At 43.9% G+C, this 27,690-nt stretch overlaps 1 protein-coding gene across 7 annotated transcripts in view; it reads right to left on the bottom strand.

Annotated features, from left to right (window-relative positions):
* ATP11C (ATPase phospholipid transporting 11C (ATP11C blood group)) overlaps positions 1–27,690 on the bottom strand; it is a 118,471-nt gene that overhangs the window by 66,280 nt on the left and 24,501 nt on the right. For 5 of the 7 annotated variants that reach the window (XM_048865365.2, XM_048865361.2, XM_048865362.2 and 2 more), the window contains 2 exons: positions 7,155–7,274; positions 1,001–1,090 (listed from right to left, as the gene is read on the bottom strand). In XM_048865365.2, the coding sequence (XP_048721322.1) occupies positions 1,001–1,090; positions 7,155–7,274 (210 nt within the window). Of the gene's footprint in view, positions 1–1,000; positions 1,091–7,154; positions 7,275–14,573; positions 14,619–27,690 lie in introns of those variants that run through there. The other 2 variants (XM_075132562.1, XM_048865364.2) reach the window with 2 other exon arrangements.

Raw genomic sequence — 27,690 nt, 5'->3', positions numbered from 1 at the left:
TCCTCTTTTTTGTAAACATATTTTGGGAACTTCCCTGATTTTTCAGCTAACGTAACAGAAAATGAACACTCACGTTTACCTGCATTTACCCTAATCCCAAAATCAATGCCCTCTTTACATAGAAATCAGAGCAGAAAAAAAGACTAATCTTATTACATCACGTGTATGTCTGTAATTTAGTACGTATAAAATCTCTTTACAAAAATCATACCCTTCTACATAAGCGCACACACCTAGTAAATGCTCATCTGAATAGTAAAAAAATCCAAATGATGGACTGTGCACCTCTTCTGGCTTTATTGAAATCTACACAAACTGTAACATTACCAGGCTGCTTATTATATGGAGAAAAATGTATGGTAAGATGGGAGAAATAATAAAAAGAGTTTCAATCCTGCAGCCATTAACATATGTTTTACTCACACAGGGTATGTCTACACAGGAGCTGGAGGTGAAATTTCCAGTTTCAAGGAAAGGTACCGACACTAGATCTGACTGAGCTAGGGCACTAAAATAAAAGTGTAACGACAGTCTAGTGGGAGGGGCTAGACTTCCTAAATATGAACTCATCTGAGTATGGTATGTATTTGAGCAGCTAGCCCCTCCCTCTATAGCAGCTACATTTCTATTGTTAGCATGCTAGTTTGATCAGAACTAGCACGAATATGACTCCTCGAGATGGAAATTACACCTTCTAGCTCCAATGCAGATATATTTATGAGTGATCTCCTGGTGCTTATAGTGTTAATAGGGCCCTTAAATTGTAACAATAGTCATCAGCACATGGTCTGAGATGGCCCCAGAAATGTTACCAGTTATGGTATTTTGAATGCGTGTGCAGGAGACAAAACATAGCTACTAAAAAAAGATGTCATATGCACCAGTAAAGAACCAGTCTTGAGTCTCAGTCCTTTATGAAGTTGTGTTTAAAGCTTTGAACAATTGGTTTAAAAAATAATAGAAATGTTGCAAAACTTTTATTATTTAAAAGTGCCCTTACCTGCACAAGGAAAATGATAAGGAAATAAAAGTTGGCAATTCTTCTAAACTGTTCAAATAGATTCTTCGGAAGAAAATTCCAGACCGTGTACTGCAGGGTGAAAGAACAGAGATAAGCTGCGCAAATATTACCAGCTCACAAATGTTCAAATGTCAACAGAACCAAAGATCAACAACCCTCACAAAGCTTAATTTACTCAGGGATTGAGAGTTAAAGAAGGGGAATATATGTTTAGAAGTTTCCTAAGAAATAAGATTTAGTTAATATATATTTAAAAAAAAACGTCAAGTAGTTATATTGGATAGATGTATCCCTGCTATAATTTTACGGATGTTATACCCAGGACAGATTTGGCCGAGGGTGTTAGTTCTCTTATTTTTGAGCCTCTTCAGAAACTCACAATAGCACTAAGCAATTCTAATGGCATTTTTTAACGTGCCTATCAGCATTGTATCTAGGCTCATTAGACTAAGGGGGCACTTTGTGAGTAGCTGCTACATGAATGCACAGGGGGAAACAGCCCAAGGAGTCTTCCTCTACTGTTTCTCTCACAAAGAGGCCAGACATCACTGAGGTCATACGTTCTATGGCATCAGGGACGAAGGATTCTTAACCCTTCTCCAGCCGTCGATGCATTAAAAAGGACAGGCAGAGCAGCAGAAAAGTGCCCTAAGAGCCGTGGACCCAGTCAAGGGAGAAATCCCCCTGGGCAAGGACTGAGGAAAATAGCTCCAGTTTGCCTCTTTAAACTCAGCAAAGGAAACACCGGGTATGATGCTGGGGGAAGGGCTGCTGGAAGTAGCAGAGCTGTGGAAGGTCTAGGGAGCACTGCCACCCACCAGGGACAAACTGCTGTAACTCCGCTAGGTCCGCAGGTATGTCTAAATTATTCTGGGGCCACTTTGACCCCTGCAGAATTGGGGAGGCCACAAAGATGCGTTGCAACTCCATTGAGTGGATGTCTGGGGCCTTGCAGGCCTGTTTTCCAGTGGAGGGGAAACCTGTGGTGCCGAGTGCGGATATATTCGAAGATGAACACACATACAGCTGTCCTGAAATAAGACGGTCAAACAGCACGCAGGGCAACGCCGCCTTTCAGGAGTCTCAAACCAACATCCAAACCTGGTTCACAGAGAGCAGCAAAATTCTCCTGCTGCTTGCACAGCGTCCAACCCCACCCCTGGGACCACGGTTTCTACACAAAGACCTCACTAACAAAAACAGCACCACCATCACCATGCGTCTGCCCAAGACTGACTGACTGCTGGCACATTAAGAAAGAACTTGGAACTCTATGTCTAACCGTGCCACCAGCAGGTTAAATCCAATTTACCCCCTGGGCTATGAATTCTGGGCTTCATCTCTTAGAGGTGTAACATACAGAGTCTTGCCCTGTATTCCGTAACAAAGCTACGTAAATTCTTCATCACACTGGGAAGGCGGATGAGGAAATTCTGCAGCAGATCTGGATAAACTCCAACACGGAAGTTTTATCTGAATTAAATATGAACGAGAACACCGTTCCCCCAGAGTGATTTCTTTTATATTAAATTCAGCTCGTTTTTGACCTTAAGTTTTGGATTGTGTATGTATTGCAAGTTTTTGCACTGACAATGGCCACAGCATGGTAGAAGTTGGTAGGGGAAGAGAGAGGAGGTTTTCATAGCTGGGTGGGCAGCTACTGGGACTTCTGGACCATGGAGGTAGCTCGGGATGGTAGGATACAGACATTAGCTAGATGTTGCTACTAGAATGTCAGCAGTGAAATAGTTAAAGGAGCATCTGCAGTGTGCCTTATTGCCACACAACCGAAGAGACAGGTGGCCTACATCTAGGGTGACCAGATGTCCCGATTTTATAGGGACAGGCCTGATATTCAGGGCTCTGTCTTATACAGGCGCCTATTACTCCCTATCCCACCCCGATTTTTCACACTTGCTGTCTGATCACTCTACGTACATCTACAAGGTCAGTGGAAAAATTAAAGCCACGCTCTGGACCACATGCTGTCCTTTATCCATCCACACCCATCCCTTCCTCTAATGTCAAGTGAAGCACATGGTCCCTCTGATGGGCAATAACTTCCCTATAATTGCACTCCTGTCTGTGTGAGGCCAACACACACATCCTCATAAAAGGCTGCAGTGTAATAGGACTGTAGCCCCTGAGACCCACACTGGGACTGAAGACAGACATATGCGCAGACTGGCAACCACCAGATTAATTAAAAAGAAAAAGGAGGACCTGTGGCACCTTAGAGACTAACAAATTTATTTGAGCATAAGCTTTCGTGAGCTACAGCTCACTTCATCGGATGCATTCAGTGGAAAATACAGTGGGGAGATTTATATACACAGAGAACATGAAACAATGGGTGTTACCATACACACTGTAACCAGAGTGATCACTTAAGGTGAGCTCTTACCAGCAGGAGGGGGAGACGACACGGGGGGGGGGGGGGGGGGGGGGGGGGGAAGAGAAGAATGACCTTTTGTTGTGATAATCAAGGTGTGCCATTTCCAGCAGTTGACAAGAACGTCTGAGGAACAGTGGATTCCACTGAATGCATCTGATGAAGTGAGCTGTAGCTCACGAAAGCTTATGCTCAGATAAATTTGTTAGTCTCTAAGGTGCCACAAGTCCTCCTTTTCTTTTTGCGAATACAGACTAACACAGCTGCTACTCTGAAACCAGATTAATCATTCGCTGCCCGACCTTGAGTCTAAGGTTATTGCTTAGAAAAACTCAGTGAGCTTAGAATTAAACTGGTTCAACAGAACAAGTCTAGCTCTGACAGATCATAACACATTGGAGCTAAAAGCTTGGGTATGGAATAGACTGCGTGAAACTTCCGGGACTTCGCTAAAAAGTCAATATTTGCACCCCCATTACAATTCTTTCCCACAGAAAAGCCTAAGTAGCTGTTTGACTCCTATATCGCACTTCCTCTTTCCACAGGCAAGAGCAGTGCCAGTTGTCACTTCAGCTGAAAAACCGTCCACCTTCATCTCTGCCCCACCCCACCCCCCCAAAATCAATTTTTTCCCCCTTTACTTTTTTTCTGTTCGGCCTGTGTAACTTGCAGATGGAAACAAACAGTTTATGAAGTCAGCAGCAGAGAACTCTGCTTCTCCAATTGTTCTGGAAGACAGAATCACAATCAAAAAAACCTGTCGCGATTTCACTAAGTTAACTGAAGGACGGGTGGGAGGCAGGGTGTGCAGGAGGGGTGATTTTCTAATATTAGCTGACACACCTGCTTCAAAAGTCAGGTTAGTCCTAGTACCACCATGCTTCACCCAACTACCATTCGAACTCTAGCATGAGAATGAGCCAATGTTCTCATGAACATCTGCAGTTAGAGGTGAATGTGTTCTGCTCATTGGAAGGTGGGGGTCCGTACTTCCAGATTACGTACAATAGTTTTAGCAATACAGATTGAAAGCAGGCATCATGCATCAGAAAACACTGAAGCAGGAGGAGGGTAGGGAAGGTTATCAATGTTGAGGTCTTGTATCTTGCAAGTTATCAGAGCTAGGGATGAATGCACCATTCAGGAAGTGCCCTCAGTCCAGCTGTGCTATTTTGCCACTGGGCACAAACATAAGAACTGCAAGTCCTGAAATTTAGACTAGTGTCATTTTCAATCCCTGGCTCCTTTGACAGACTACGGTCTAGATTTATCCCTGGCTAGTTTGCTGAAGACATGCAGTCGTGTTGGATCCCAAAGCCCTCCCACATGGGAGTAGGCCCATTAAAAGACTAACCAAAAAAAAAAGAAAACACCACACACCATACCTATTCCTGAGTTCAAGGGCTATAGGATAAGATTCATAGTAAATATATCTAGGGGTATTAGTGCCATTTACTCGATTTGTGCTTAGCAAAAAAACGCTTCAATCCTATGGTATAATGGACCTTTAACTAAAATTAACAGGCTAGAGCCTCGCTTCATTGATCATAGCCGCTAAAAGGGCTCCTCAGGGATCTAGCTGTAAGTCCCCTTTGTGCTGCTGACTTAGCAAATGTCAAGATCTGGCCCACTGGGTTTTTGCACTTCACTAAATACAATTACACACCAATACACAACATAACTCCATGTTCCTTCTTCTAACTTTACACTTTGAAATCTGGCTTTCTTCATGGACTTATAAACTAGAGTATTGTCTGGATTCTAATTTTTCCAAAAAAAAAAAATCCATTATTCGCAAGTTGACACCCCCTCCTCCCCACAACTGGAGGTGGCTAGGGGAAAGAGTACAAAAATCAATGGGATTCATGCCTGTAAATAGCTTTTAGCGCTGCATGGCACACGTCAAAATGAAACAATGCTCAAATAATGAAATTTTTCTCTCTGCTGTGAAGATAATCCCTTAAAATCTTGAGACTCCATACTCTCGCTTTTCTCTCTTTAAAAAAAAAAAAAAAATCAAAGGAACTGCATACATGTTTGCTATTGGAATACTGCCTTGTTGCCTTGCTTGCAACTGGGTTTCTCACCTTTTTTTTAGGGGTGAGAAAGGGAGAAGATCACTGGATCATTTGTTTTGGAAAAAAATAACAACATGAACTTTAAAAGCAAGTTTAAGAAACAAAACTGGTCAAATAGATGAACTTTCTGTGTCCTTTAAAACAACAAGTCCCTTTTCCAAGAGTCGTGCTGACATCATTAAAGAAGGGGAGGAGGAGAGAGGGGGGAAGGAAGAGTCCATGTCTACCAAATATAAGAAGGACAAAAATCAATAGGGAAATAACTTTAAAAGAATCAATGGAGTTTGACACAAGATTAGTGTTTTTAAAATAATTCTAGTATTCACTAAAGAAACAAAAAAACCCAAATGGATAGTCCCCAGTGGCACAATCTTGCAGACCTAACGAAGAAAAGTCAAATGGAGTTTACCAAGTCAGCCTGCAGGAACTGGTCCCTAGCACAAAGTCAGTTCTGGTTCTAATGCAGACATCAGAGGGACATAAAAGGCAGCAGACATTTAAATTGTTTGGAGCAGAAAAAAAAAAGCCAACTGTAACCTTTAAATTATAAAGTACAGTATGACTCAAGTCTGTAACTATATACTGGGCAATCCCAAAACTACCTTAGTAACAAGCTAAATATACATTCACCCAACTAGCTTAACAATAGCTGATGCCAGTTGTCTGACATTGCATTTCAATTTTTCCAAGTCTTTTGAAATAGCTTGATAGATGTCAAGTAAAATAAAATCAACCAGAAGGAAGATAGGTATCATCACATTGTGTTTGCAATAGACAAATGCTATATTAATAGAGTACTGCATGGTTTCCTCTTTATTCAATGGAAAGGCCAAGTGTTAAAATACACACTGTACTAAGTTATTTTTGTCCTACTTGAAAAGAAAAAAAAAAATCTAGAAGCACGACAGTTATCTGTCCATTTTTAAAATAACCAAACAAACCCCAAACGAAAACCTTGTAAGTCACCAATCACAACAGATATGGTCTTGCCTTTATATTTTCACTCTCCAAACAATGGAGACCCAGAAAACATTGAAGCAGGTACTAATCTTTGTGCCTCGATATTATTCGGCACACAGGGCGAGAACTCATGTGTGCATTCACTCAGTGGGCATTAATAAGGAAGTGTATATACAAACCAGTGGTTTGGTGCAAAATGAGCTTCCAAGCTGCTTTCAGATTGCACCAGGTAGATCATAAAGTAGACTCAGAAGGAGGTATCATAATATGCCCATGTGTTACTAACAAATGCAATTCTAACACCATTTGCACATCTCTCCTAAACCCAGGTGGGACATTTTGTGCAAAATTAGAGAGCAGAACATAACATTTCATCCCCAACCTCTCAACAGAGGGGTTCAGAGAGAAGAGTCTCTTTAATACAAGGTACGTGATTTTAGACTACCACCCATAGTCCTATTAGATTAACAGTCTTGGTTATTAAAACTCCTACCGCACTGGCAATGGAACAGCTGAACACTGGGGCAATTTCTTCCTGTGAAGAGCATTTTAACTACTCAAGTATAGATTTCTGAGGTTTTAAAATGTCAGGAAGCCACGACTGATGATGAAATACAATAAGGTTGAGGAACAGGAACAGAAATTTGCAAACTTTCCAGCTGATTAAATGACCATAGTGCAAGGATTAAAAGAACCAACTTACCTTGGATGAGACAATTCTATTATCACAGAATTTCTGCTCGACGTAAGCATCTGTTTCTGAAACTGGGCGGTGGCCAACAAACACGGTGCGTGTACCAACTCGTTTCTCTTCACCAGCGCACTGTCAGAGACAACAAGGTAAAGGCAAGTTAAGTCCCTGGCTCTCAAGTTCACACATTTCCATGCATGTGTCCAGATAACGAGATCCATATGCTTCTGATTCTGATGGCTCCCACACAGCCCTTCTAAACTTCCATTGTCCTGGGCTCTCTCATTACAGCCTTGAATGGAATGAATGCAGTGTAGAAGTGATTATATTCATGGTTTCCCATCTCACACAAGGGGTAATTATTACCTTTCCAAATACCAGAAGACCACATTTACACCTTTATCAGCCTTTCCTGGTCCACCGCGAATGCCTAAGATATGTATGAGAGACAAAGTGGCTGAGGTAATCTTTTATTGGACCAACTTCTGTTAGTGAAAGATACAAACTTTTGACCTTACAAAGAGCTCTTTCACCAACAGAAGTTGGTCCAATAAAAGATACTACCTCACCACCTTGTCTGTCTATTCTGGAACCAACATGGCCACAACAACACTGCAAATAAGATAGGTAAAAAAGCAAAGTTTTCCTCTACATCTGAGCATTTCTATTAGTGGCTGGCATCTCTCAAGTGGAAATACTCCAATCTGCTTGAGTTGCCTTAAACTCCTACGAAGAAGAAACCTTTCCACTTTCTGCTTCAGGAGAGGGGAAATACACTTCGAGGGCTTTGTCAGTCATTGCCTGGGGCTCCTTAATGGGAGCTATTTTGAGCTTCTGACCTCTGAACACCAACCTTGAAATCTCTTCTGATCTATGGCTAAGTCATTTCTAAACATTTTTGGATTTGTTGTTTCTTTTTTAATCTTCATATGTTCCGCTAAAACATCAGTGTGTGAATATTTAAGAAAAATTCTTCTTAGAGCTTGTCTACAGAAGCACTTCCGTTTACGGCAAGATTGGGTATAAATCTACTCTGAACACAAGGCACCTGTGTGGACTCTGCTGCCCTGCACTAAAAGTCCCCTAGTGCACTTTCATCTACTCAGGGTAGAAGCATCTGCAGTGCGCCAAAAAGGCAGGTGTTAGCTGTATTATTAGAGTGTCGGGAAAAATTAATTATTTTTTTTTCTCGTTTAAGCATTCAGGTGCTCAAGAACATTTCAGCTGGGTGGTGAGCACAGGCAGAGAAACACAAAAGGGACTCTCTACCGTTTCAAAAGGAAAGGTTACATTACAGAGATTTTTAGGATGCAATGCTAATCTTAACTTAAAGTCTCAGCAGACAAAAAAATATTGTTTCCAGTCCTTGGAGGTGGAAACCACTGAGGCATGCTGTGGCAGGCACGGTGAATGACGGTAACACAATTCGGACAGTCCATCTGCTGGCCAGGAGGATCATACCCACGTCTATGAGCTAGGATATCAGGACACTGGAGGGCCAGTCCAACTGGTATTAACCATACCACCGAGTCTTGAGATTTTATCACTAGTCTCAGCATATTTGGGGTTTATCTTGAAGTCACAGCTCCCGGTGTCATGTGATTAAAAAATTAAAGTGGAGATAAAAGTACATTTCTAGCCTTCACGTTTTCAAAGGACAGATTGAGAATGTGGAACTCTGGAAGCTGCAAATCCCAAAGGAAATTTTTTTTTTAATCCTTTTTTTTTGGTTAATTTCAGGAGTTTAAAGCCCATTATGATTTTTGAGGCCTGACTCATCCTATTACAATATTGGGTGTTTCCACACTTCCTGTGTCAGGTCTCTCAGGTCCATCTCTCGCATCTCACATGTTTCCCCTCTAGTTGCACTTCTCTCCTTCTGTGCCATTCCAGTTGAAGTATGTTTTCCTTGACGGCTCTCTGTGCTATTCTCCTCTTTAAACACTGCATTTCCCACAGACGAACCCGCCTGAATGTGGAAAATCCATTCTGCTCCCAGCCCCGGTTCAGGAAATCACTACTAAATAAGAGAACAGCTCAGGTAGTCATCTGGAAACACTCCCATGTAATCCCAGTTTCATGCAGATAGTTGTAGGATTCACGCAATCCCATAGTTACACTTTAAAGCACTACATCAATGTCATGAGGCTAAAATATGGCAGGCAGATTTCTTTTTTTAAACCAGAGTGAGATGCTACAAATGAATTTTAACCCACTGTCACACCTTAATTAAAGCCACTCGACCGGATAGCCTTCATAGTAAAGAGAACAACAGGACTGCAGGGTATTTATAAACATGTCAGCAATCCAGGTCAAACATGAAAAGAATTTCTCTCATAGTTAAAACAGACCTGTTACGCTCTCTCTCTCTCTCTCTCACACACACACACACACATTTCTCCAACCAAAACCAAAGAAAACTCTGATGAAAAATATTTGGACCTGGAAGCACAAAAAGACCTCAAAATAATAAATTTAAAAAAAACCCACACATTTCCAGCAGGATATTAGTACTAATTGTTTGCACTGTAGTGGTTCTCCGAGTCTCCAGTGAGGATCAGGGCCCCACTGGGATAAGAACTATATAAACCCACAGGAAGGCACAATCTTTGCTCTCAAGATTTTACAGTCTCCTTTGCAGATATGCCCCACTTGTCTAGTGGTGGGAAAGGCATGAGGAGACAGCCAAACCAATTACCATTTCATATTCTGAAATATTTGTGCATAAATCAAGATCAAACACTTAAGAGTCCCACTGCCTTAAATTTGCTGCTGGAAGGAAAAGTCAGAGGGTTAGCTACAACTCAGTCACCAATTTCATGTACACACTTGGAAATTAATCCAGAATAAAGTCGGGTGTGAATTTAAAGTGCAATAACTATTCCAGAATAGCTCCCCCTGTGGATGCTCTTATTCCAGAATAGTTTCGCGTAATCCTCTTTGAAAGCATATTAAGCTAAACCAGCAAATGGCACTCTCATTCTACACGAGAGCTATTCTAGAATAGCTATTACAGAACAGTTATTGCAGTCAATTTCCAAGTATAGTGACAAATCTTGCATTATCTTTAATTTACTTAGTCTTTTCAGTTCTTGAGGGAATATGCAACTACATGCAAGTCTTTTTAATGCAACGAAGAACGAACTAAAGATAATATATGTAAAAGGCAAGGAACCTGAAAGCTCATTTAGTGAGAAGAGCAACACTACGTGGAATAGCTCTTATAAGTTAAATCCCAACCAGTTTTAAATGACCTTGACTCAATTAAATAGCAGGAAAAAGTGGCTTTTACAATTTTGCAATTAATATTTGACAGCTAAATTGATACATTACCACGATACAGATATATACTGGGTATTCGTTTGTATGATATGGAAGACACCAGTAACCTGTAGCCCTCAGAAATTCTCTACTTGAATGTGGAAAGCATTGGATGTGCAGTATACTGTTGGGCTGACACATTTGCAGTGGCTTCTGATTGGCAACCACACGCAAGCTTCCTGGATGATTACAAGTGACCATTTTAGAACAAACCACAACAATTTCTTAATTAGGTTCCCGTCCTTTCTAAATTCCATCTCGCATGCAAGATTTTCATTCATGGACTACACGGAGAAACTCACAATTGTGTGACCTTGAGAATTCTGTTCCCAGCAGTACTAAGCTTGTAGTTTATCTCCTGGGGTCTCCGAGTCTCTCTTTCTTGGTACTTAATGCTATGTACTAGGAAATTTTAAAACATGTTGAAAACCACACTGCTATGCTCAGAAAAGCAACATCATCATCTTCAAAGCCACTTTTCTAAAATAATCAGAGACCAGGAAGTATCTGCAAGCTGTACACCAGGGCAGCTCCAACTGAAACCAAGACAGGATGACTAGTTTTCTACTCCCAACAGCCTGACACGACTGAAAGGAAGGAGCATCTTTGCCCAGAGACTGATGTGCCTACCAGACTCTAAACCCAGGGGTGGGCAAACTACAGCCCAGGGGCCGCATCCAGTCCTTCAGACATTTTAATCGGCCCTTGAGCTCCAGCTAGGGAGTGGGGTCCAGGGCTTGCCTCGTTCTGCACATGCCAGGGCTCCGTGCAGCTCCCAGAAGCAGCGACACGTCCCCCGCTCCACCTCCTATGCATAGGGGCAGCCAGGGGGCTCCGCACATTGCCCCTGCAGCTCCCACTGGCCAGCAACTGCGGCCAATGGGAGCTGCAAGGGCAGCACCTGCAGACGGGACAGCACACAGAGCCACCTGGCCGTGCCTCCGCATAGGAGCCGGAGGAAGGACATGCCACTGCTTCTGGGGGCAGCTTGAGGTAAGCGCCATCCGGAGCCTGTACCCCCTGAGACTCTCCTGCGCCACAACTCCCTGCCCCAGCCCAGAGCACCCTCCTGCACCCCCAAACCCCTCCATCCCCAGCCCTACCCCAGAACCCGCACCCCCAGCCAAAGCGCTCACCCCCTCCCGCACCCATCCCCCAATTTCATGAGCATTCACGGCCCACCATAGAATTTCCATACCCAGATGTGGCCCTCGAGCCAAAAAGTTCGCCCTCCCCGTTCTAAACAGTAGGGATTTGCCTGATTCTGTAGAATGCTTTCCTGACGCTGTCAGAGTTTCACTTTGAATGCACCTGTATTCCTCCTCCGTGATCCCTCAAGGACACTCATTTAAGGTTTCCGGCTCTCAGTCATCACCTCTTGTGGGTGGAGACTTGTGTCCCTCTTCCTCCAGCCTGGAATTTTAAAACTACAGAGTTCACTGCCTTACACTGCGATCCCCCAGCAAGGCAGTCTGTCTAAAGGCACGTCTCCCTCTAAGGGCTGTGAGCACAGTACTGCCGGCAGTTAAAAGTTGCCACACGGCTGCTCCTAAGCAAGCACCTTTATTCTTAAGGCAAAAGCGTTCCAGAGAAAACAGACTAAAACCAATAAAAGTTCCACCCCACATGCTAAAAGCTAACCAGACATCACCCATCGGTCTTAAGGGGCCCTGGGGATGGGGATGGGGCCCTTGAACAGCAGGTCCTGCCGGTTTGCTGCATCAGAAAGAAGGCCCTGAGTCAGTTTAAACCCAGCTTTTTTACATCAAAAGCCCTTCCGTTGTTGGTTGGTTTCTGTGAAAAACAAACAGTCTGAACCAGTCTATGCAAGTTCCCGCAGAGGGTGGTATCTCTCTAGAGGTGTTTTACCACTAAGTCCGTGGTTCTCAACCAGGGGTACATGTACCCCTGTACTCCAGGGGGTACGCAGAGGTCTTCCAGGGGGTACATCAACTCATCTAGATATTTGCCTAGTTTTACAACAGGCTACATAAAAAAACACTAGCGAAGTCCGCACAAACTAAAATGTCATACAATGACGTTTATACTGCTCGACAGACTATACACTGAAATGTAAGTACAATATTTATATGCCAATTGATTGATTTTATAATTATATGGTAAAAATGAGAAAGTCAGCAATTTTTCAGTAATAAGTGTGTGCGACACTTTTGTATTTTTACGTCTGATTTTTAAGCAAGTACTTTTTAAGTGAGGTAAAACTTGGGGGTACGCAGGACAAATCAGACTCTTGAAAGGGGTACAGTCGTCTGGAAAGGCTGAGAACCACTGTCCTAAGTGATTCACTTTAATCACCTCCCACTGTTTTAGTTCTTGAAACAGTTGTGATAACCACCCCGCCCCTATGGAGTAGGCCACAATCATATATAAAATACCTGGCTCACAGGGATAGATGCACTTAATACAATATATTTCCCCAAAGATACTGCATTTGCTTGCAGTATCTGTCACAGGTCTAGACCACTTTAAAACAGAAAATTAAGGGTATTCACATGTGTAGCCTGTATAGAAAGGGTCTTCTCAGATTTTGCTGAATTTTCCAGACTCAAGGCTTGGATTTTAAATTAATACAGAAACGTTTCCAACTTTTGCTTGAAGGAATTAACAGCCAGAAAGGCTAATATAGCACTCAGATACCATACAAACTCCTCTCACTCTTTTTAATCCTTAGTTTAGGTTGTTTGCTTTGAAACTCAACCCAACAGTGCAATACGTTGAGCATGCGCCGAATGGCTGGCAAACATGCTCTCTGCTGCTGCACCGGTACATGGCTAACACGCTCTGGCTTCATGGCCTAACATTCCATTCAGCTCAAAAGCCCCTGCTGCAGGAAACGCTTCTCAAACCACACACAAATTCCAGACGCAGAAAAGGCACTTGGAAAACTCACGCTAGATTGGTTTCAGAGGAACAGCCGTGTTAGTCTGTATTCGCAAAAAGAAAAGGAGTACTTGTGGCACCTTAGAGACTAACCAATTTATTTGAGCATGAGCTTTCGTGAGCCACAGCTCACTTCATCAGATGTCTCTAAGGTGCCACAAGTACTCCTTTTCTTTTCACGCTAGATTAGCGGTGTCCAGCATTAGCTAGGATCTGAGGAAAGCTTGCAGCATCAATGGCTATTAGCCAAGATGGTCAGGGATGCAACCCCGTGCTCTGGGTGCCTCCAAGCTCCGTGTCATTTAGTCCAGACGCCGGGACTGGATGACATGTGATGATGGCTCACTCGACAGATTGCCCTGTTCTGTTCATTCCCTTGGAAGCATCTGGTACTGGCCACTGTCGGAAGACAGGATACTAGGCTAGATGGACCGTTGGTCTGATCGTGTATGGCCGTTCTTATTTAACGTAAAAGCCAAAGCCACGCACACTGAGCAGCGCGGATGAAGTATGTCTCAGAGACCAGCGATCCCTCTCATGCTCACCCCACTTACTCCCCAATGCCTCCCCACCTCCGAAACCACACATGGGGTCAGGGTAAGGCCAGGATGTCAGAGAGCTGCTCTAGGAGTCTCCTGCTCAGCTCCTCAAGTTGCCCCTCCCCATACTAGCAGAGGGGGAGATTTTGCCCTACCTATGAAAACTTACTTGTAACTGGATCCGCGGGAGTTCGAAAAGGTGGGTTTTCACACGGGCAGATGTGCCCACACACCTCTGCTGGAATGCAGCTTAAATGATCAAGATGAACTAACAATACAGGCTGCCTTTCTGTGAAGAAAAGAGCTGAGTGAAACGTGCTCCAAAAAATACCAAGAGCAGCACACACGCCCCAAGCCTGGCTTCCGAGCCTAGAGAGCAGTTACAGAACGATCGATATAGCGCCTTCATTTTTGCAAAAGCCAACAACTGCAGCCAGTATCTCTACGGTTACGTAGTACATTCCATCCTCAAGCAGGTCACCAGCTATCCACGTGCAATGCAGCACTGTCACCTCTAGCAAGAGCTGTGGCTGTCAGACCTCTCTGGACTGCAGAGCATGAGAATGAGAGAGAAGCCAGGAAGTGAAGATTACTGCATTGAAACTAGAGAAGAAAGCAAGGCCACAGACAAGTCTGTTGTACTGACGAGGCAACAGCAAGCACCACAAACCTGAGATCCTGGAGTGAGAGGCAGAGCCATTCACACAATGCCTTCTAAAACTGAAGAAGAATGCTGGACACTAGGAAGCAAGTCCCACAGTCTCTTTAAAGGCTCCAAGAGGGAGCAGACTGGAGCCAAATATGGTTTGCTAGCATCTCTTTAGTTCAAGAGAGAGGAAATGAAAGCTTCCTGCACTGCCAGAAATGCACTCAGGGAACTCTAACCAGGATGTTGCAAACTTCCCCAATCAGAAAAAGAAACAATGAAAAAAAAGGAAAAATCCCACTAACATTTTTATGAAACATACGAGGTTCACTCCATAAGCATAGCCCTTCCTTGTTTGAAGAAGGAATAACGTACGAAGCACACAATTCTCTAGTTATAACAAAGACCATGTCTACCAGTTAGACAGGTCTGCCTCTTCTTCACCAGTCTGCATTAGAGTCAGTACTGAGTTTTTCAATTCTGCTTTGATTTTTCCTCCTCAATTTTTTCAATTGCAACAGCTAGTATAAGCATAAACCCCCTGACTAACCTGCTGCACCCCAGAGATCTGGGCAGAGAATGCCACAAGGAGGAGAAGCTCTGCCATTATGTGGTCCAACCAGCCTTCTCTTCCCAGCCTGGCTTGTCCTGCTTTGCCCACTTTCTGGTGATCTTCTGCACTAAAAACTCACTCTATCCCACGAAATTCCAAGGCACCTGACAATATAGTATGTCAACACCAATAAAGACACGCACAGAGTGTAAAAGAATAAATGGACACAAATCTGACAACAGGAATCATAACATTCAAAAGCCAGTAGGAGAACATTTCAATCTCCCTGGTCACTCAATAACAGACCTAAAAGTGGCAATTCTTCAACAAAAAACCTTCAAAAACAGACTCCAATGTGAAACTGCAGAACTGTAATTAATTTGCAAACTGGACACCATCAGATTAGGCCTGAATAAAGACTGGGAGTGGCTGGGTCATTACAAAACCTAAACCTAATTTCCCCCCACTGTTACTCATACCTTCTTGTCAACTGTCTGAAATAGGCCACTCTCATTACCATTCAAAAGTCATTTTTCCTCCCTTGGTATCCTGCTGTCAATTGAATTGTCTCGTTAGACTAACCTCACGCTTGGTAAGGCAATTCACATATTTTCATGTATTTATACCTGCTCCTACATTTTTCCACTCCATGCATCTGATGAAGTGGGTTCTAGCCCACGAAAGCTTATGCCCAAATAAATTTGTTAGTCTCTAAGGTGCCACAAGGACTCCTCGTTGTTTTTACAAACAGTTGGGCAACCCACTGCAAATTATTCTGATTTTCCAGTTAACATGTAAGCGAATGCACATACAAAATCTTCTATGTAACTAACAAAAGTTATTTGTTCATTTTGCTGTGTAAATGAAAGCTGCTATTTTGACAATGGCACTAAATACTTCATTATTTTACAAACCATATTAACAGGTTACTGACTAATTGGTTGTGAAGGCTTAAGGAGACCTTAACTACAGCGTTCTCAGCAATTTAAAAGCAGAGGCTGCTGTTTTTGTGTGTAATATACACATTAATATGTGTATATTAGCAGAGAGAGAGCGAGAGAGAGGATTTAGGGATTTTTCTACTGTATTTAATCAAGATTTAGATTTTGCTATAAAAACCAAAAAAAAAAAATACATTGCTTATCTATGAGTCAAGCGTCAGTCTCATTGTCTGGTGGATCTACCTGTTTTTTCCATGTATGAAAGGCTAGTAATCAGCATGGGAGTTACTATAAGAAATGTCACAGCTTCCCGTGGCACAAGGCTCCTCCACAGAGGAGATGAATCACACAATTAGATTTTTCCACTGGCTGCATTATCACTCTCCTCTGTAAGTGGCTGGGTGTTTGCAGGAGAGGTCAGGGAACAGGACCTCCTGAATATTTTTCAGATTTATCTTGCACAGGTAAGCAGTGGCAGATCAAATGTATTTTTATCTAAAGAGCATGGAAGCCCGGATTGTGGGGGGGAGGGGGAGAGATGAGTCTGGGGGTGGTCACTTCATCATTCCCGCAGAAAGCTTAGGGTAGAAGATTATGCTGTCTGTTAACATGATATTGCATGCATTCTCTCCCTGCCTGCTGGAAACACCTGCCCAACAGGGAGTGCATGCAGAGGTCCTGTTAATGCTTGGATGCCAGGAGGATCAGAAGACACTGGCTGTGCAGATGTACTGGCCCTCCGTACAAGGATTCCAGCAATCTGTGGATGCCCCGAGATCCATGGAACCTCACCACTGACCAAGGGGAAAGGGCGTCTTGGCAAGTGAGGAAGATCAAGCACCCTACCTGCTTCACTTGAGGATGACCCCCACTCCAAGGGATCCCTCTTGAGATGTTTCAGGGCCACCACCAGCGCTCACTCCACATTCAATTAGTCTCTACTGTGACTTATGCTGCTACCTGTAGACCTTCCAACAAAGCTGCACTCACAGTTGAGCTGCTGGGGATCAGGACCACCCCAACCCAGAGCTGCAGGGCTCCACATAAAGCCGATGCTCAGTGGGTTTTGAGGGTATTAGAGGTTTTTAAATCAGGTTCTGATAAAGCAAAAGCTCTTTCACAAGTGTCGTGCAAACGGGGCTGGAGGATTAGGAGTTATTAGGCCAACATACATGTACAACGTGGGAGGTCTCAAATTACCCCAGCCTCCTCCTTTGGCTATTACAATGCCATTTGGACAGCTTCAGCCTCTGTACAAGGGGTTGGAAATAGATTGCATAAGCTTATGATACCTATGCTGACTTGCAGTATATTATTCAGACACTAGATGTTGCCACTTGCTGTAGCACATATGCCAGAGAGGGTACTGCTCCTGGTCAACAAGGGAGACAGAACTGGAACTCAAGCTATGTAAATTTTCAAACAATTGTAGATATAGTTGTAACTGTTTTCTACAAATTAAACACCTCCTATTAAAGAGGAGTTGTGATTCCAATGATCAAGACACAGTTAGAGTGGCTTTGTGGACTCCCCATGTCCCCAAAGCCACCTCCGTTGAGGAGAAAACTTGCAGGAAACTTTGAGCTCAAGCCTACAGACTTTTATTCACTCACAGGGTTTCCTCCAGATAGGGACAAGCTGGTCCTATAATAATGAGGTAACAGAAGGACCAGAAATATGTGAAAATGAGATGGGAGTGAAGACAGAAAAAGGAAGAGAAACTGGGAAAGAAGAGCAGTCACTTAAGTCTCACTCTCACAATGTAGGACATTCCCCTCACCTCAACAGACCAACAGCCCTTATGGTGCACAAGACCAAGAAATGCAGGAACAGGTCAGACAGAAAACAAAAGCTTAGAATCTATTTCAGCTGTGTTCCCAAACAATTATCCTGTCTTCTAAGCTTATTTTAAAAAGCCTATCAATCCATCTGGAGGTCTTATTCTATGCTCACAGACACACTAATCAACTTTCAAACTTGAAGTTCAAACTACATTTAGAGTTCAAAGGGCTCCTTTTAAAAACATCAGCCTAGAAACAAATACCAACTGTATTTTAAGTATTCACTCTCCATTTGATATTTTAAAAGACATGAGTGTGCTGAAGCTGTTCCACTAAGAGTCTTTATGTTAGTCTGCCCTTCAAAATCCACCCTGTGAAAGGCAAAAAGAAAAGGAGGACTTGTGGCACCTGAGAGACTAACAAATGTGTTAGTCTCTCAGGTGCCACAAGTTCTCCTTTTCTTTTTGCGGATACAGACTAACATGGCTGCTCCTCTGAAACCTGTGAAAGGCACATTTTCAAAGCCATGCACAGAAGTCAGATGCACAACTCGCATAACTCAACAATGTGATCTTTTTGCCTAACCCCCCTCACTGCTTTGAGTGCGTATTACTTAGCTGTATATATTACAACAACACCAGAGCACTATTGCTACAATGTATCACAGTTTCCATCATGTACAAATCAAGATAAGCATTTAAACAGCTCTCTCCCCCTTTCCTAAACTTCTCTTTTAAAATATTTTTGTGGATTATTGCTGTGTTTCAAGTGCCTGCTTTTGCAATAAATTACAGCTCGGGCATAAAGCAACTGGAAGTAATGGACTTACTATACAAAGTAACCAGTTTTGAGTTCCAAACCCTCATCTCCTTTGGTAAGCCTATGAGAGGACATCAGCAGAGCAAAATGTCAGGGCTTATGGTTTTCTTCAAATCATTTAAGGGTTGTGGGGTTTCTTTCCCTGCATAAGACAAAGGATCAAGTATGGTTGCTGATAACACGTATAACAAATGGAAAATTAGCAATTCCTATGTCAGCCAATGGAGGCACTGAACCAGGACTCGGGTTCAATCCCTCATTCACTGGGGGGCAGAGTGGGACTGGGTCAGGTGGTGCTCCCTCCCCACCCTCCAGGGGCCTTGCCCAGGCCCGTCACAGACACACACACAAAGTTTGGGGACCACTGTGTTACTCTAACAGAAACAACAAGTGGCGGCTTTCCTGAGGCTCCAAGCAACAGAAAGAACCACGTGGGGAATATATTTGAAACAACTAAACTAATCAAAACAACTTCTAAATTCACCACAGCTGTCTCTTCACTCCACAAGGTAATCACAAACAGCTGTCCTAGAAAAGGATCTAATGGGGCGGAGGGGGGAACAAAAAAAACCCCAGACATTTTAGAAAGTGAAATATGCTAAAAACTGAAGATACTTACAGAGCACACAACAATACAAAGCTTTTCCCCAACCGAAGGGAGTTGCAACCTACCCTAAATATATCCAAAAGGCATAGGAAATATTAAGTCAAGTTATTCAGCTTCGAATTTCTGAAGTAACAGAACAGTTTTAGGCCTTGTCTACACTCCAGGGGAAATTCGATCTAAGCTACGCAATTTGAGTTACGTGAATAGCGTAACTCAAATAGACGTAGCTTAGATCTACCTACCGCGGGGTCCACACTACGCGACATCAACAGGAGATGCTCTCCCGTCGACTTCCCTTACTTTTCTCGATGAGGTGGAACACAGGAGTTGACGGGAGAGCGATCTGTAATCGATTTAGCAGGTCTACTGCCAATGCATCGATCCCCTGGTAAGTGCAGACAAGCCCTTAGTCTAACTACCCTTGTATCGTTGCATTTACCAACTGATGCAGAAGGGGGAAAAAAAAATTTAAAAATCAACTATTAAAGAACACGCACGCACACACATGCACACGCCCCCCTAACCTCCTTGGCAATTTTCAAAAGTCAGCTGATCTATAGCAAACTAAGTATCGGGGGGGTAGCTGTGTTAGTCTGTATCCACAAGAACAATGCGAGTCCGGTGGCACCTTAAATACTTAACAGGTTTATTGATTTATTTATGCCCAAATAAATCTGTTCATGTTTAAGGTGCCACCGGACTCCTCGTTACAGCAAACATGGCTCTCTGTCTGAGTCTGTTTTATTGCCACATTTTATCACCCCATTTTTATCATACTGCTTGTAGCAGGTTTTTACGTGACTGTTTGCAGGCAGTTACTGTTCACAGAAGTGGCATTTTAATTAATACCTGACTGCAACGCTTCTACAAAACGTTTAGTAATTAAGTAACTAAACAGACTATTCTTACCCACATGGACCATAATGTCAGCCATAGTTCCTGATTTATAGAGAATTCCATAGCTTTTAAACCAATTTAGCTTTGACACCAAACAGGCATTTGATAAAATGTGAAAATCCAGGGAAGCAAAATACTGGTTTTAAATTATTAAAAAAAACCCTAGCAAAATCAAAAGGAAAACAACCTCTGCACAAAAGCTGAGCAAAGATCAGTGTGGTATGACGCGAAGCGCATTCAACTAAACCAAATGCTTTCCAGGAGGAGGGATCATTTAAGTAGGGACAAGCTGGAAAGTTTTTCACTTTCACTGGAGGGTATGGGGTGCTTTGATAGCAGATTCTAATTGAAAGGTTGAAGTCCAATGCTTTAGCAGAGCAAAGCTGGAGTTTTAAACAAATATCCTTTCACCTGTATTCAGGCTCATGCTCTTCATATAATTTTAGCCAGAAAAATATAGCCAAGGTTGCAACAATTGTAACACCAAATGCAAACAGCATTATATAGAATCAACTTCTTTTAACACAGGTGGGGGGGGGGAGAACCAATCAGAATTAGTTATGCGGTTATCATCATACGCCACCATAATAAACAGATAAATAAAATATAGCAGGGAAAATATATTTCTTACCCAGAGTGAGGATAACAAGGACTTTTTTATATGGCTTTTATTGTGAACTATATCTCAATAACATTGTGCTAGCAAAACTTATGAGCCTGTTTGCAATCTCCTTCAAACCACCTTAAACTGATGTTACTCCACAGATTTTGAGAGAGTCATTCTTGATTCCAACAGGCCTTATCACCCTCAAGGTATAAAAACTTCAAAAGTCTAACTGTTCCAGGCTTATTTGGAAGGGATGTCCATTTCTGCTAGTGCATGAAACTTAATACAGCTGAACTGTAAACAGCCATTTACAGGCCGCCCATCCAGGGCAATCAGGCAGGGAGTTCAATTGTGGCCAAGAAAACAGCTTGCAATAAGTGCTGCATGGTTCAGACTTCACCTGGAGCAAGTTTCATGTCACCTCCTCCGCCCACTGTCCAGTCCTAACTAACCTCTAGCCTGTGCTTCTGATGTGATCTATTTTCCTTGCTACGGATTCTTGACCCGAACTTTGGGAGCAGCAGACAGGCCAGCGAGCCAGGGCAGGTGATCCCAGGGGCTGGGAAGGGTTCTGGCCAGGGAATCCAAGAAGGCATGAGCGAGGGAAATCTTACTGGCTGCAACAGGTGAGCGAGAGGTCTCAGGGAAGGGAATGTGCCCCAAGATCATGGGGAGGAGAGGAACACTGGGTTTGATCTTTTTGAGGGGGGCTCAAGAAGAAGGCTGATCTACTGGGGGTAGGTAGGAAAGGATCAGTGATTCTCTTCTAGGCTGGGGGGACTGGCCTGAGAAACAGGGAAAACTAACCAACCAAAAAGCTGTAGTTTTTGCCAACAGGTTTTTAGTGCCGTTAATGAACCCTCAGTGCTTTGAGGATGTTTAGAAACACACACACACACACCCCCCCCAAGGGGCTTAAAACACTCAGCCAACTTCATCCCTGGTGCAACTTTGTTAGTGTCACTGGCATAAAAGCCAGGAATGAATTTGGCCCATCCATTGTCCTCATGCTCTTCCCTCCCCACCCCACCACTATCCCTTGTTTTCACAGGATGGACCCTTTCCCCAAGTGTTCTCCAAAGTGAGACATTACTGTCACACCACCTCAGCTGCCTGGATGGCTGGGCAAGTCTTTAGTCCTTGGACTGTCTGCATAGCCTCTCCCTCTCCTGTAGAGGCAACAAGGCACACCAGTAAACAAGGCACTGAGCCTGCAAACAGAGGAGATACGTGCAGATTTGCAGACTTGGAATAACATGCAATTGGTTAACTAAAACAACAACCTGGGTACAAGGAAATGGGAACAGAGTGTTGGTGCAATAAGTCAGGCAACATAACAAATATCCAGTGCTTTTCATCAGCAGATTTCAACACACTTTCCAAAGGAGGGCCCCATTGTACATCTGGAGAATCTGAGGCACAGAAAGGTGAAGCAACTTGCCCAAGGTCATCCAGCAGGCCAGTGGCAGAGCCAGAAATAGAATCAGGGCTCCCGAGTCCCAGTCCAATGCTCTATCCACTAGGCCACGCTGCCTCAAATAAATGCTTTAAGGAAGGGCTGTTCTTCCTTTCAGAAAGGAGGACTTTTACACGGGGAAAAAATAGTTTTAATAGCCTGAGATTACAGGAAAAGTCGACTTGGAAAACAAAACTACTTAAAGGGAGGGGCAGGGATAAAACAAACTACAAAATTGGAACAAAGAACTTGACTGAGCACAACCCTTCTCGTTGCCAAGAAGGATCAGCTGCTCGCCAGGCTCTAGAAGGGGAGATGAACCCACTGAGAGCAGTTTGCATTCTGATCAACAGCGAGCGCGCAAATGATGAGCCAAGCCTTACGCTTTGGAGACTTCACAGTGACCTGGAGGGAGACCGTGTTTCCTCTTCTTGAGGGTTTGGCTCGGCCATCTGATGGCCCTCCTGATACGTGCAGTTGAAGTGGAAGTGATCCATGCCATGTGCCTGGAAATAGTCTCTCAATCACAAACAAAGCGCTTTGATTCAAGCTGCTGCAAAGAAAACTAGACTCGCAAAAGTAAACTACGGCTAACGGCCCTCAGGTCTCCCAATGGGAGGAAGGGTCACTGGGGCACAGTCTTACTGTAACCCCAAAGGATCCCAAAGTGCTTTAGAACTCCAGGCTCACACAGGGCTTAAGAACGCCACACACCAGCATGCCCTGGAAAGGGATGGGGAGAGAGAGAGAGGAGGAAGAGGAAGTGGAGTACAGAGAACTTCCTTCCTCCCTCCAGTTCAGAGACAACAGGGGTAGAACAGAGGTGGAAATGATTCTAGCTCTTTCCCCCAACCCCACCTCAGCAGCTAAGCATCTTTGGAGAGTACAAGAAGAGAGACGTCTCAGCCAGCACATAGATGGGGGCAGCTCAGGGTAAAAGAAAATGCTCCTCTCCTCTGCAAGATCGAGGGATAGTGCCCTGGGAGAGATCCCAGCATCCTTCGCACTTACCAGCGGCTGTGGACGGTGGGGAGGATGGGCTCCTTTCCCTGGTAAGGACCTTCACTGGTGAAGCCTCCACCAACACCACCTTCCTCTTCACTACTATGGCCCCAGAACAATAATTTCAGAGATGACCCGTCTTTAAATGCTGCCCCGGTGAAGTCCCACAACTGGGGAGGAGAGTGAAAAGGGTTTTCCCTGACACGATGTACCAAGCGGGATCAGAGCACAAACCTGTGACCTGAGAGGATCTCTGGATTTGTACTTGTCAATGGTGCGGCCAGGGAAGATGAGCACGTGCCCTCCAAAGCCTGCAATACCCAGGAGCAAAGACCTAGGAATAACACAACCTGGGTATCGACACAGCTCAGGACAACGATGGTCAGTCTCCCTCTGTAGAACCATTGTTTACGGTTCGATTTAGAACTCCAGCGTTAGGCAAGATTAGAACCACCCCATCTCACAGCATATAATGCATGGGACTGTGCAGAAACTCCAGACTGACATTCAGTCTCTATGCACTCATGATTATATCCAATACTGGGAGCTCAGCACGTTGTTAAAAGTTACCAGAAACTCATGTGATTGCACACGCTCTTCTCAAAAACACTTACAAAAAGCAAACCATCAGGGCTCCATGGGTGGTGGAGACAGGAAGCTGCCCCTTTAACCCGAGTTTTCTGCCACTAAATGACATTTAGGGCAGGATTCACTTCCACTCCGTATGATTAGAGCAAATTGCAGCTTCACGGCGTAGTACGGAGACCAAGGCATGGAGCCGTCACTGAAGAGAGCAGCACAGAACTTCCACCCTGTGCAAATGCTCTCAAAGCCAAAGGGGGTGAAGCCGAAGCTCCCTGCAGATTCCAAAAACTACACTTGAGGCAGACACTCCACAAAGCCCAACTCTAGGTATTTTTAACTCCTTCCACGCAAGACATTTTGAGCTCCTGAACAGCCCAGCAATACAAGAGCAGGAAGCGCTGCGTGTGTACTTCTCTGTTTTAGACAACAGAACAGAGGAGTCTAAAGAGAGCGACAGTGGGAAACTGCTCTTCACCAACAACCCTGCCACACTGCCCACAACTGCAGTGTCAGGACAGCTGTGTGTTGCAAAAGCCCATCGCATCCGTTACCACAAAACCAGCCACAGTCCCCAGAGCAGACACTGGGATGTTCTTCATTAATTCCTGCTGTTACATGGAAAACGCTGCTCATGCTGACATAGATGCCATGGCGTTTTGAATGAACACACTTGGACTCTTTCGCCTGTCCTGCTGGCTGGCTTGCTTGCGAAACCCAACACTTACATCACAGTACAAGTAGCATTTTATTTTATTTTTGGCAGCACAAACTAAAAAGTTTGACCGCTGTGTTGACAGTATATGAAGCTCAGTGTCACATGACAACTTGAGAGACAAGAACTGAAGCTGGGTTTTAAAGAGATCCTGAAGGATGTACAGAAGTCATGAAGAAAATCTAATGTGGTCTCTTCCCTTTTCAAAAATCCAACCCCCTTCATGCTCAGCTCACATCTCCCACTGCAGCCATTTGCAGGCTCCCTTGGAAATCCAATAAGCATTTCCAAGAAAATCCACAAAAAGAAAAGGAGTACTTGTGGCACCTTAGAGACTAACCAATTTATTTGAGCATGAGCTTTCGTGAGCTACAGCTCACGAAAGCTCATGCTCAAATAAATTGGTTAGTCTCTAAGGTGCCACAAGTACTCCTTTTCTTTTTGCGAATACAGACTAACACGGCTGTTACTCTGAAACAAGAAAATCCAGTGACTTGATCCAACAAAAATGAATGCAAAGTGGCTGGGGGGGGAGTTCCAAGTTAGTAATTATCTAGTTTGTGTCATCTGGAATGGCAATAATCTGCTGGGTTTTCAGTCCCTTCCCAGTTCTTTGAGAGCCTAGAGTTCTTGAACTATAAAAATACAAAATCTAAACATTCTGCATGGGATTCTGGTCAGTTTTTACTCAAATCTCTTCCATCTACAGCCATCCTCTGCTCCTGTCTGATTTCTCCACATCTGAACCAACAGGAATCTAATCTACCTGCATTGCCCAGGACACGGTTTGAAACCAACTTTGTTTCATCACCTGGAGCAGTTTTCTCCATATCCCATCGCCTGGAAAGTAGCCATATTTCAACCCAAAAAAACCTTCAAAAACACTTCTACCACCCAGAGGCAAGGTTGTGACCTGTCACAGTCAGCTGGTAAAGAGAGACTTGATTTTCAGAGCCTCTGACAACCTGCAGTAGAAGCACTTTCCTCAGTAATCTGTTTCCTGATCGAAAAAAGAAAAGGAGTACTTGTGGCACCTTAGAGACTAACCAATTTATTTGAGCATGAGCTTTCGTGAGCTACAGCTCACTTCATTGGATGCATACCGTGGAAACTGCAGCAGATATTATATACACACAGAGATCATGAAACAATACCTCCTCCCACCCCACTGTCCTGCTGGTAATAGCTTATCTAAAGTGATCATCAAGTTGGGCCATTTCCAGCACAAATCCAGGTTTTCTCACCCTTCACCCCCCTACACACAAACTCACTCTCCTGCTGGTAAAAGCTCATCCAAAGTGACAACTCTCTTCATAATGTGCATGATAATCAAGGTGGGCCATTTCCTGCACAAATCCAGGTTCTCTCACCCCCTCACCCCCCTCCAAAAACCACACACACAAACTCACTCTCCTGCTGGTAAAAGCTCATCCAAAGTGACCACTCTCCCTACATTGTACATTGTAGGGAGAGTGGTCACTTTGGATGAGCTTTTACCAGCAGGAGAGTGAGTTTGTGTGTAGGGGGGTGGAGGGTGAGAAAACCTGGATTTGTGCAGGAAATGGCCCACCTTGATGATCACTTTAGATAAGCTATTACCAGCAGGACAGTGGGGTGGGAGGAGGTATTGTTTCATGATCTCTGTGCATATATAATATCTGCTGCAGTTTCCACGGTATGCATCCGATGAAGTGAGCTGTAGCTCACGAAAGCTCATGCTCAAATAAATTGGTTAGTCTCTAAGGTGCCACAAGTACTCCTTTTCTTTTTGCGAACACAGACTAACACGGCTGTTACTCTGAAACCTGTTTCCTGATCGAAGGGCTTGATCCCAAGGCCACTGAGTCAATGAAAACAATGAGGAGTCCAATGGCACCTTAAAGACTAACAGATTTATTTGGGCATAAGCTTTTGTGGGTAAAAAAACCCACTTCTTCAGATGCAGGGAGTGAAAATTACAGATGCAGACATTATACATGAAGAAAAGGGAGTTACCTTACAAGTGGAGAACCAGTGTTGATAGGTCCAATTTAATCAGGGTGGATGTGGTCCACTCCCAATAATTGATGAGGAGGTGTCAATACCAAGAGAGGGAAAATTGCTTTTGTAATGAGCCAGCCACTCCCAGTCCCTATTCAAGCCCAAATTAATGGTGTTAAAATTTGCAAATGAATTTTAGTTCTGCAGTTTCTCTTTGAAGTCTGTTTTTGAAGTTTTTTTTGGCTGAAGGATGGCTACTTTTAAATCTGTTATATAATGTCCAGGGAAATTGAATTGTTCTCCTACTGGCTTTTGTATGTTACCATTCCTGATGTCCAATTTGTGTCCATTTATTCTTTTACGTAGAGACTGTCCGGTTTGGCCAATGTACATGGAAGAGGGGCACTGCTGGCACATGAGGGCATACATAACGTTAGTAGATGTGCAGGTGACTGAGTCCCTGATGGTGTGGCTCATGGAGTTGGGTCCTCCAATGGTGTCACTAGAGTAGAGATGGGGACAGAGTAGGCAACAAGGTTTGTTACAGGGATTGGTTCCTGGGTTAGTGTTTCTGTGATGTGGTGTGTAGTTGCTGGTGAGTATTTGCTTCAGGTTGGGGGGCTGTCTGTAAGCGAGGACTGGCCTGCCTCCCAAGGTCTGTGAGAGTGAGGGATCGTTTTCCAGGATAGGCTGTAGATCGCTGATGATGGCCAGTGGTGTTGTGTTATTTTCCTTGTTGGGCCTGTCCTGTAATAGGTGACTTCTGGGTACCCATCTCACTCTGTTAATCTGTTTCCTCACTTCCTCAGGTGGGTATTGTAGTTTTAAGAATGCTTGATAAAGATCTTGCAGGTGTTTGTCTCTGTCTGAGGGACTAGAGCAAATGCGGTTGTATCTTAGAGCTTGGCTGTAGACAATGGATCATGTGATGTGGTCTGGATGAAAGCTGATGGCATGGTAGGGAAGTATAGTGGTCAGTAGGTTTCCAATATAGGGTGGTGTTTATGTGACCATCACTTATTTCCACTGTAGTGTCCAGGAAGTGGATCTCCTGTGTGGACTGGTCCAGGCTGAGGCTGATGGTGGGGTGGAAATTGTTGAAATCCAGGTGGAATTCTTCAAGGGTCTCCTTCCCATGGGTCCATATGAAGAAGATGTCATCAATGTAGAGCAAGCAGAGGAGGGGCGCTAGGGGATGAGA

The sequence above is a fragment of the Caretta caretta genome, chromosome 9, assembly GCF_965140235.1.
Source record: "Caretta caretta isolate rCarCar2 chromosome 9, rCarCar1.hap1, whole genome shotgun sequence".
NCBI classification, from domain to species: domain Eukaryota; kingdom Metazoa; phylum Chordata; order Testudines; family Cheloniidae; genus Caretta; species Caretta caretta.
The sequence above is the reverse complement of the archived record's forward strand: the minus strand, read 5'-3'. Positions and strand labels throughout refer to the sequence as shown.